The sequence below is a fragment of the Xenopus laevis genome, chromosome 9_10S (genome assembly GCF_017654675.1).
Source record: "Xenopus laevis strain J_2021 chromosome 9_10S, Xenopus_laevis_v10.1, whole genome shotgun sequence".
Taxonomy (NCBI): domain Eukaryota; kingdom Metazoa; phylum Chordata; class Amphibia; order Anura; family Pipidae; genus Xenopus; species Xenopus laevis.
Window position 1 is genome coordinate 33,165,741 of NC_054388.1, and position 11,735 is coordinate 33,177,475.

At 40.2% G+C, this 11,735-nt stretch overlaps 1 protein-coding gene across 4 annotated transcripts in view; it reads left to right on the forward strand.

The window, feature by feature from the left end:
• LOC108702747 (pleckstrin homology domain-containing family G member 4B-like) overlaps positions 1-11,523 on the forward strand; it is a 31,775-nt gene extending 20,252 nt beyond the window's left edge. For all 4 annotated transcript variants that reach the window (XM_041578515.1, XM_018238394.2, XM_018238395.2 and 1 more), the window contains 11 exons: positions 1,767-1,905; positions 2,248-2,370; positions 2,983-3,174; positions 3,586-4,586; positions 4,765-5,014; positions 6,161-6,250; positions 7,032-7,253; positions 9,290-9,460; positions 9,629-9,806; positions 10,628-10,861; positions 11,235-11,523. In XM_041578515.1, the coding sequence (XP_041434449.1) occupies positions 1,767-1,905; positions 2,248-2,370; positions 2,983-3,174; positions 3,586-4,586; positions 4,765-5,014; positions 6,161-6,250; positions 7,032-7,253; positions 9,290-9,460; positions 9,629-9,806; positions 10,628-10,861; positions 11,235-11,389 (2,755 nt within the window). In that variant the 3' untranslated portion in view covers positions 11,390-11,523. The remainder of the gene's footprint in view (positions 1-1,766; positions 1,906-2,247; positions 2,371-2,982; positions 3,175-3,585; positions 4,587-4,764; positions 5,015-6,160; positions 6,251-7,031; positions 7,254-9,289; positions 9,461-9,628; positions 9,807-10,627; positions 10,862-11,234) is intronic.
• The last annotated feature ends 212 nt before the right edge of the window (positions 11,524-11,735 follow it).

An 11,735-nucleotide genomic window follows, 5' to 3' on the forward strand; every position in this document is an offset into this window, starting at 1 on the left:
TCCAGATAACCAAGGTCTTGTCTACAAGCAACCCTTAGCACACAAGCCTGTAGGAGCAGATTCAGGCAGCACATTCTGCTTCTCCCTCAGCAGCAGGCCAGCAGTCTGTAGAACTGAGCCAGTGAGGATAGTGGCATTGGCTGTTTTTTTTGCCATCCATACATTGGTCCATTAAATACAAAATCACGTTGATTCATTTTCACAGAACATTTGGACTTATTTATTATGTAAAATTCCAGCATAAAATGTATAAACACTTTGCATATGCCCTGTAATAAATGTTTTGTCTGAATATGAGGAACCTTAAAACACCTTTAAAGGAGAACTAAACTAAAAATGTATGTGGCTAAAAATGCCATATTTTATATACTGAACTTATTGCACCAGCCTAAAGTTTCAGCTTGTCAATAGCAGCAATGATCCAGGACTTCAAACTTGTCACAGGGGGTCACCATCTTGGAAAGTGTCTGTGACACTCACATGCTCAGTGGGCTCTGAGCAGCTGTTGAGAAGCTAAGGTTAGGGGTTGTTGCAAATTGAGGTTTGTCTTTAATATAATCTGATGCTACAAGGTTGATTTTCAAATTCTGATGCTAATTACACTGGTTTCTGTGCTGCCATGTAGAAATTATCTATATTAATTACTTATATTGGGACATTTCTATTCTATGTGTACTGTATATTGTGAGTGGGTCCCTAAGCTCAGTAAGTGACAGCAGCACAGAGCATGTACAGTGAATCAGCAGAAAAGAAGATGGGGAGCTACTGGGGCATTTTAGGAGGCACAGATCTTCCATGCTAAAGGGCTGTGGTTGCCTTGGGCTGGTACAGAATCCCAAAACATAATGTACAACATTTCTGCCATAATTGATTAGTTAAGCTTTAGTTCCCCTTTAATAAAATCCAAAGACTTAACGGAAGACCATTGCTATAGCTCCTCAATGTTTGAAGGCTGTTAATGGGGTACCACTGCCATGATGTCATACTGTGCAATTCCCAAATTGCTTCAAACCAATTGAGCTATTAGTATTCAATTTCAGCTTATGCTTAGAACACCCTAAGACTGTGCCAAAGATTCTTGCCCTTGTACGCCCTATGTTTCTATGGTTACTAATACAGCTCAGGCTATTCCTACTGATCCATCTCAAGAGAGTTCTGCTTCTTACCCTATTGAATTCTGTGTTTCTATGGTTACCAGCCCATATGGGCTGCCCATTCTTTATCAGCCTGGAAAACACCAGGGAAGTAAATGGAGCCATCTTTATTCTCAGGAGAGTGGTCTCTATGTTCCGGCTCAGGCTGACTTTATTGATACTTATTACTTTGCCTCATACCACTCTCCAGCACTACAAGGCAATCAAGACAGTGCAACTGTTTGGGTCTGCTGCTCATGTTTTCAACTTATTAGTCCATTTGGGATGTCTTTATCTAACTGCTTGAGTAACATAAGGCAATATATAACCGTATGTTAACGTTTTGTCCATGGGAGGTAATATCTCTTTGTTCAATTGTATGGTTCCTATCAGTCCCATTTCAGAAGAACACACCATATTTCAGGACTTTGCTCCTTTGTCCCAATACAGAGTCCCCAGCCGCAACCACCAGCTCAAGAATATCCCCATTTTGGCTCATCCGCCCCACAATTCTGCTGTATTGTTGTGGCCATGACCTTGAGAGGTCAAGGGGATTAGTCAAAAGTAGGTGTGGAATAGATAAAGATGACCCAGAAGATCCCCAGCTTCTCTAATATTGTCTCTGGTTGGCAGGAGTGCAGTGGAGGCAGCTGTGCATTTGTACAATCAGTTGGAGGAGCAGGTGCATGCTCTAGTGACCAAGTCCAACCGAAGGCTGGAACTCCTGGAGTCACTGTTGAAAATTCGAGAGCTAGAGAGTCAGTTTAACCAGGTAAGTTGAAAAAAAAAAAACAGGGAACTACAGACTATACTGTGTCATGGAACTTGAAGTGGTTCAATAAAAAGGATAAAAGCTAGCAGCACTAAGATAAATGAAGACAAGAGGGGATTTAGAGGATTTTGTAGTATTTAAGGCATAAAATTTGAGGATAAAAGCTTATAGGGCGATTCCCACATGCAGCATAAAGAATCCTCTTAATCACACTCTCAAAGGCAATATTTTTGCAGTGTATTCTAGTAAGCATATTTGTAAAAGGTTATGGGTTTACAGCAATAGAACAGAAATGCTGGGATTTAGAATCATATTTTCTGTCTTCTTCTTGGGTTACCTCAGCTGAGTTCCTGGATGGATGGGGATGGAGAGAATCAGTTGCATGAGATGGACACCATGGAGTGGTCCTTGGACATCCTCGAGCAATATCGCAAGAAGTTCAAGGACTTCTTCCTCCAAGCAACGGTTAGCAGTATTAATTTTTCTTCACGCATCTCAGGAAAGTAGAAATTGTTATATATATTTATATAATACACAAAAGCCATGAATATCCTGTAAATTATATCCTTATAAACGGTGAGTTCTGATGTCATCAGTTATAAACGGTGAGTTCTGATGTCATTTCTGTCACATGACTCATTGAAATTTGTGTATTATAATAAATAAAATACCCCCCAGTTGTAAAATATGAGGATATTAGAAGTTACCTCGGAGTTCCATGACCTGTATAAAAACACTCGGCCTTCGGCCTCGTGTTTTTATATGGTCATGAAACTCCTCGGTAACTTATAATATCCCTATATTTTACAAAAGGGGGTACTTTATTCACTATATAAAACTCTCAATTATTTATAATAATGGGCATGATACATCTTAAGCTAGTCCTTCTTGCTCCTCATAAGTCAAATTCTTTTTATTATGAAGTTTTTATAAAGTGACCTCCTATTTGCACATTGAAGGACTTATACATCAATTCTATTCAAGTCTGCCTGACCAAACTCTGCTTCCTTCCTCTTGCTTTTGATGAATATTCTTGGTACTCCAATATCCATTTATAAAGGTCAAATCTCGTTGCAGGTGCATTATAACCATGGGTTGGTACTTCTGGATGATGCCAATAAATTCAGTAGGTCTCACTTCCCAGAGATGGAATCATTTAAGGTGGCACGAAGCAGCTTCCAGGCTAGACTCACCAGCTTTTACATGTGTGTAGAGAGGCAGAAGGAGGAGCTGGAGAAACTTATGAATCTCTACAAGTTTTGTGATAAGGTAAATCTTTTGGTCAGAAATAAACATTCAAGAAATGCTGTTGCCAATACAGCTATGCACCCATTACAGCATATTGAAATCAAGTCTCACCTAGGCCCCTCATAAAAAAAATTATGATGGGAAACTTAGACCACAGACATGCCGATTTGTAGACGCTATACAAAAAAATATTATAGTAATTCAAGAGCTTTAAAGGGCTGAAATGAGATCTGTAAATCAGTGATATTTATTATATATAACATTAGAAAATACATTATCAAATTAACCTAAGCTATAAAAATGGCCCTGCTGATGGTGTGGCTGCTTACATTTCACTCAGATGATTAGGCTACATTTTCTTCCATATTACTGTGCTCTCTATATTAGGACCAAGAATGTTAAATAATATATATTTGTCTGGTCTTCCACCAGATATCTCAGCTGACTGTGAGCTGCAGCCGTTACTTGGGACAGCTAAAGAAGTCAGAGCAGAAGCTATGCCTTCCAGAGACCCGACAGTGCCTGGAAAGTTACCTGCTGCGCCTGACCGATGAACTGTCGGCTGATAAATTCCAGGAAATGAAAGAGGAGTCGTACTCGCTCAGCAGCAGCAGAGGATTAACAGTATGGAACGAGACATGGCTGAGGTGCCAGGAGTCCAGGCAACTCCTAGAGGAGACTTTGGAGAAATGTAAAGAAGAGCAGAGGACAGACATAGCAGGCTGGCATAAAGATACTTCTGGGAGCTCAAATTTAAAAAAACAAAGTGAAAATACTCCAGCAGGTATTTCCAATGAAGTGTTACCAAAAAATCGAAGGGGAGAAGAAGAATTCAGGCCCAGGGGCAGCACGAGAACAGCTGAAACTACTGTGATAAACTGCTGTAGCTTTGGTCTCCACGCTGGTTCTGTAGGGCTGTTCTTGAAGGCATCCAGGAGTAATCGGAATAGGAGACCAGCAAGAGAACCAGTCACTTCAAAGGGATGTTCTACCAATGAAGAATCTAGGAGTAGCAGTGATGCAGACCCAGAGCACACAGAGCTCATGGTTCAAAACTCCAACAATGAAGCTTTGGAGATTCTCCATTCTCCAACCCCAACTCTGTCTCGGAAAACCCCAGTACAGTCACTATGTGCCTCCAAGGAAGACCATTTAGGATGGCTAGCACTTGGCAGATTTCTGAGTGATGACACAAGCACTATTTCAAGAGGGGATAGTGGTAGAGCAATTATGCAACCAGGGAGGCGCTGCCCTCTCTCCAGACATGCCAGCTTCTCCACAGGGGACTCAGGCTCCCAGTATTCCTCAGAAAGCTCTTCTCTCATATCCCCCTTGCTAGCAATGGAGCCACTGACTCCCCGTATGCCTTGGACAAGAGGAACCATAAGCGAATCATCACAGGAAAGTGACTGGTCTATGAAAGCCAACTTTGCGTAAGAAAAACAATGACTGCTCATGTTGCCTTCTTTTTCTATACAGATTTCACCTTTCTATCTACCACCTATCTTTCTCACTGTGTTTTATACCTAGATTTCTATTTGCCTGTTTTTCATTATTCTTCATCCACTGGTTGCCCTTTATATTTTCAACTGTTGTTTGCTTGCTCTACAGAAAGATGCACAAGATTATGGAGGAGCTCCTTACTACTGAAAGAGATTATGTTTGTTCCCTGGGGTATGTCCTGTCTCACTACCTGAGTGAAATGGACCGTCCAGATGTCCCACCGACACTGCGTGGTCAGCATGCTGCCATCTTTGGTAACCTGGAGAAACTCTATGAGTTCCATAGTCATGTTTTTCTACAGGAACTGACTAGCTGCAGAAGAGAGCCCAGTCTTGTTGGAGGCTGCTTCCTTAAACATGTAAGTTCCTATTGGAGAACAGCAGTGTGTCCTCTTTTGATATGGAATGCATGTGCCACACCACCATATGTGGCAGTTATTTAACTTTTACTATGTAATTATCTGCCATATATTCTTATTTTTTCTGGCCCTTCCTTTATATAATGGTCATTTAGTGAGTATCAAATGTCAAAATATTCACTTCATTACCTAATGATATGTCTTGTTTTTGAGTTTGTGTACTCTTTTGATTTACATTGTTTCTTAGTATATGGTCCTCACATAAAGTGCATATGGATGGGCCCATTGTCCATTTTAAGTCAATTTAAAGACAGACAGCCACTGATACCACTAAAGAAGTAGAACACAGAAAACAGAAATTTTTGGACTCAAAAACTTGGGAAGACTTAAATTGGCCATATTCAGGCCCACTATTGTAGAATCCAGAAGCATGAATGATCAGATAATATTATTTGCAAAGCAGATAAAAAGTCATATTATCCATTAGTTCTTTAGTTTGTTTGATTACTATCCATAGTAAAGATCTTATGATGAAAGATTGCACCAAAGGTTTTAGTGAGGTGGGAACATTAGAGTGGGTGTGAACATTTTCCAAACTCTTATAGATCTTTAGCTTTGGATTCTATCCAAAAGTGAAAATATTAATGAATTCACTAGGGTCATCTGCTGGACCTTTACTTTCTAAGGCAGCACTCATCAACCCCTGTATCCACCAGGGACTTCTAAAACACTAACCAATAGAACCCCACATTGCATCTAGGAAGACACAAAGGCCCAGACACTCAAGTCACAAATTGCCCCTTGAAAATTGACAAAAGATATTGGGGCTTAGAAACCTTGAAAAAGAAAGTGCAAGAAGACATCTCCAACCATATTCTCTTAGTACTCTTGTGGTCCATATGTGCAAAGCTTAACAGGGACAAAATCATGACTACTGATCTGAGTCTGATCTGGGCATATTACTGTATGTCATATACAGTACTAATTATACACCAAGGTAAGAGTATCATGTTATGCTTCAAACACATCCATCTTCATAGAAACTCTATAAATTAGTGTTAACCCAAATGTTGAAACAGAATATACTGTCATCATAGGTTTTGTGTTTGCGTGTAAAAATAAAAATATTTATTTTACCTCTTACAGAAAGATCAGTTTGGGCTTTATGCATTTTACAGCAAGAACAAGCCCCAGTCAGACAGACTCTTACAGGACTACGGAGCAGCATTCTTTAAGGTAGGGAAGAGCAATCCTTGTACAGTATGTGTCTTTTATAGCCATTCAACCCATCTGTCCATGTTTTGTAAGAGTTTTTTCAATAAATATAGCCAGGTTTCAACATATATAGCCAGGGTTCTTTCAGACAAATAGTTTGAACTCAATATGTGATCAATACGGATCACTTTTAGGGGCAGATTTACAAAATTCGAGTGAAGAATTCGAATGTAAAAAACTTCGAATTTCGAAGTATTTTTTGGGTACTTCGACCATCGAATTGGTTAAATTCGTTCGAATTCGAACGATTCAAAGTAAAAATCGTTCGACTATTCGACCATTCGATAATCGAAGTACTGTCTCTTTAAAAAACACTTCGACCACCTACTTCGGTAGATAAAACCTACCGAAGTCAATGTTAGCCTATGGGGAAGGTCCCCATAGGCTTGCCTGTGATTTTTTGATCGAAGGATTTACCTTCGATCGTTGGATTAAAATCCTTCGAATCGTTCGATTCGAAGGATTTAATCGTTCGATCGAACGAAAAATCCTTCGATCGATCGATCGCAGGATTTGCGCAAAATCGTTCGACTTCGATATTCGAAGTCGAACGATTTTAGTTCCCAGTCGAATATCGAGGGTTAATTAACCCTCAATATTCGACTATTGATGAATCGGCCCCTTAATCTATGCTAAATCAAGTATACTTCAGTGACTGCATAGGTGACAATTGTAATTGAAATTGTTCCTGGCTAATGCATTAGGCCTAGGTAATATTATAAGACTATCTTTGCTTTTTCAGAGGAAGCAGCAGGAACTGAACGACAAGATGGACCTCTCTTCTTACCTATTAAAACCTATTCAACGCATTAGCAAATATAGCCTACTCCTGCAGGACCTAGAATGGGAGCTGAAGGGACAGAGCACTAGACAAGCTGAGCTGCAGGCTGCTCGTGAAGTTGTACATTTTCAACTACGGCACGGTAATGACCTCCTTGCCATGGACGCTATTCAGGACTGTGATGTAAGTAATCTGATCACCAGATGATTTTTTCAGAAATCTAGGTGGCATTGCCCTTAGCTACCCTTTTGCTGGCCATATACTGCCTAGTCCACTCAGCTGGCCCAGTGTAGCCATCCACACACAGGGTTAATGCTATCTGTGGCCAATTTATCATTAACTGGGTCTATGGAGGCTCATTGGACAAGGACAGGATCAATGTGCTGATTTACTTTTTGTCCAATAGGATTTTCGGTTGGCAGGCCTGTTAGTAGGCCCCATATACAGGCTAATAAATCTCCAACTTGACTTGGAGGGACAGAGTTGGCAACTTGGCACCTTGTAGACAAGCATAGATGGCTTTATCTTTAAAGTCTTAGGGGTAATATAATAAATGGTCTTAAGCTTGTTACTTGCCTAGTAACCCATAGAAAGCAATCTGCATGTAACATTTACAGGTCAGCTGTTTAAAAACAAACATCATATTGCTTTGGGTTACTAGATGTGCACAAACAGAAGACTTTTTATAACGGGGGGTTTGAGCTGTCTGTCATTCTTCTCTTTATAAACTGAACAATAACCAAAAAAAAAGAATTTGTGACATTCAGTTCTATTAATTCTTTCATCATGATGTACAAAAGCCACTTACGTGGAAAAGGGGTGTGCAGTCAAAAATGGTGTCAGTTAAAAAAACTGCATATAAGTAAATGTTAGGCTCTTTTTTCTTAACTGAGGGTTAAAAATGTTTTGCGCCTCACTTGTTGCTGAAAGATGAGACAAGGTGGGTGACAAGCAGGTTTTAAATTGCCGGTGAAATGTAGCGAGGAAGATGTAATATGGGAAGCATCAAAGCATTTATGGCTATTAAAGGCAGAGTGGATTACCGGTGCACAGAGGGGACATTATGGAGAGCAAGACGGATCGAGAAGCAGGGTAACTGCTTGGAACGCAGAGGAGCCAAACAGGAGAAGGTGGCAGATTAATCACAAGCACATAGAAATGGACAGGGGCACAGCGGAGACATCACAGAGGGACAAAGACAAAGTGTCGAATTAGTTGCAAAACACCAAGGGAAAACTCACTGTTTACTAAAAGTGGAAATCACAGACTAAGTCAAATGACATCTTAAGAACCACATACAGCTATCTAGCTTTTGTAGAATCACACTTCCCAGCATCCTCCACAGGCCACTAGCTGCACTGAGCAACAGATCAAATATATCTTTCTGCAAAAGCTACCAGAACAGACAGCCTGCCTTGTCTCTCCATGTGCACCACTCAGCAAGTCACAAAATAATGCTGGAAATAGATCTGTCACCTGCCACTGATTTTAATATCCCTTGTCACCATTAGAACATCCTTCACACTTCAGAGAGCGATGCAGGGCCTAATTTGTTTCCATATATAAAATAATAACTATCACAATGTCATTGGATTCTAAAAGGCAAGACAAATTAATAAATGGCAATATGCAACAGTCTATTTATTTTATATCCCTGTAGTACATGGCCAGAATATTAAGATATATATTTTTTATATAGTGATATATAAGAATATATATACAGTGTATATATGGTAAGGAATATATAGGAATTTAAAATACAGGACTTTTACTTTAAAATATATAAGGATTATTTGTCGAGGTCTCAGGAAAGACGGAAACATTGGAATAATAAATAAACTTTATCTCTTTTCACCATATGGACAAACTTCTGGGGGATTTAATAGGCCCATGAAAAAAGTAACATGATTCGGTCGCAGTCATGAACGTTTAGAGGGACGGATCTGCACATTTGGCCCACAGGCTACTTAATTTGGTGGCAAGAGACCTGTATCTTCATTAAATTGGCCCCATACATCTGGTGGGGGGAATGAGATATTTTTTTGTTTTAGCTCAAAAGCAGCCTTAGTCATTCTTCATGTGGCTTAAAACAGATCAACAAAAAAGAAAAAAAAAGTCCAGTAGTCAGTTCTTTATTTTAAATATAAAGTAAGATGAAAGACTGAGCAGGAGAGCACTGAGCATTTGTGTCAGTATGTTAAATTTTTGCTTTTCTACAGGTGAACTTGAAGGAGCAGGGCCGACTCCTGCGTCAGGGGGAATTCATGATTTCCTACAAGAAAAAGAAATGTTGTAGGAGAGTCTTCCTCTTCGAGGATCTCATTCTTTTCAGCAAAGCCAAGAAGTCTTCATCGGGTATTGAAGTCTACATGTACAAACAGTCATTCAAGGTAATGTGATATACTGTACTCGTCATTCTCATATTTGGGTGATAATTGCCTGTCATATGGAAAATAACATTCCCACATGTATACACTGGTAATCATGGTAAAGACAATACCACATGAGAATATGTGTAACATGAAATATGCAAACCTGAATCTCCAATCTTCTTCCAGACTTCAGAGATTGGCCTAACTCATAGTTTGGGGGGCAGCGGGCTCTGCTTTGAGATCTGGTTCCGAAGAAGGAAATTGGAGGACACGTACACACTGCAGGCACTCTCAGCAGAAGTCAAGGAGGCCTGGACAGGGGATTTGCAGAAGATCCTTTGGGACCAAGCCATAAAGAACCGAGGTAATCACACATAATAAGCCACAGCATCTAGAAGTGTTGCTTAAAATCAAAGAAAATTAATTGAATTTATTACAATTCACTAGATGCATCATTTAATAAACTAATAAAAACTGTAAAGCACATTACTGGTAAAAGCAGCAGGCAGTATTGTTGCTGGTTTTTTGATGCTGCAGCAGTCCCTATTCTACAGGAGGCAAAACTCTCATACTTCCTCATACATCCTTGAATGTGAAAATTAGAAATATACTGTAGATATATGCCAGGCTCCTCATCCACCAAGCCATGCCCACGATTATGGCCAGGCAAACCCCAAACCCATGAAAAACCCATCAACTTGTTTGTGTCCCACCTTAACTTGGACAAGTGGGACGTATGCACTATTTGAATTTGGTGGTGGTTCATCCCACCTTCCTCAATGAACATTGGGTGGGAACAACTGTAAAAGGAAGCAGAGCACAGGGCCAAAGCTGAAAATCATTAAATAGTACGAAAATCGTATTTAGCACAACCTTAGTATTAAAGCAGAGAGGAGTCCAGGCATTCTAAGGTTTACCATTATTTGAGCCAGTCAAGAAGTCACCAGTTATCCTGTACAGAGGGAGGTGATAGTGAAATATGCCTGGGGGGGGGCATTCATGTTGTGCTATGTATGTATTTAAACACTTTAAACATCAATCTAGTGTGAGGGTGACATCATTTTTCCATACTAAATGACTGTGTCAGCAAAGGCCATTGGGACACATTATTTATGCATAGGTGCTTGTGGAATGCTGTGTGCTTTTCTAGACTCTAGAATATGGTTTCTCCTTCTCTGCCTCCAGACGACAATCTTCGATCATCTCCTGTGGTCACTTTGCCATTTCCAACATCTCCTGCCCCTCTGCGCTCCATGTCAGTCGGTTCCCGGAGCAGTGCTGTATCCCTGGGTGGTTGTTCCTCCACCTCCTCTGGCCGAGGCTCACTCAGCCCCCATCATTGCTGCCCTAGCTCAGAGCCCTCGTGGAGGTCTTATAAAACTGAGTCTCCACAGGAGAGGGAGGCTGGAGTGTTCTTAAGTAAGTATGCATGATAAATTCTTCATCTTTAACAGGGTTAGGCACATGCATACAGCCAAAGCTGGTAAATCCCAGCAGCCAATGAGAATTTAGTATTTGCTGGTCTGCTGAAGTTAGAAAAATGAAAGCAGAGATGTGAATTGTTGCAATGGGGTACACTTTTATATCATATTTATTATTGTTATGTCCAATGCACTGGTAAAAAGGCTAAAGAAATCCCTTTTATAAAAAGTCCAGCTGAGACGAGCAACCTTTATATTGTTTCTACTATATCATTCTGTATTAGTTATTGCTATGATTTCTCCTTGTCTCTTATTTCCTACTTCCCTCTCTTTCCCACCACTCATATCTTCTTTGTTTTTCCTTCTCTCAGCCGCTAGCTCTGGTTCATCAGAAGGAAGCGTCAGCGGCTTGAGCTCTTCAGTTCCAAATCACTTTCCACTGGGTCATAAGAACACGTGTTACCCGTCGGACTGCTGGCGCCCCCTGCACACTACAGAGAAGCCCCCTGGAAACAACATCCCTTAAGGGCTGTAAACCTGTAGAAAAGCCTTTTCAGAAACACACATGGACTCCATATCTAAAGCAGCTGGGCTGATATATTTGCGAGACACTGAATTTTAAATATGTAAATAAATTAATATGATGCATTTTATTTGAAATGAGATGTATTCCTTTGCTTTATTGACAGCAAGGTCTTCAGAACAGCAACTACTGTCCAGGCTCTGTGGGGAGCAATTTCTATACTATTTTGGGGATTTGGTACAACTATGGAGTAATACTGAGTGAATGTGAGAGTAAAGCAAACCATAGATCTAACTTAATGTTGCATTACAGGAATTGTTCACCTTAAAGTTAACTTTTACTATGATGT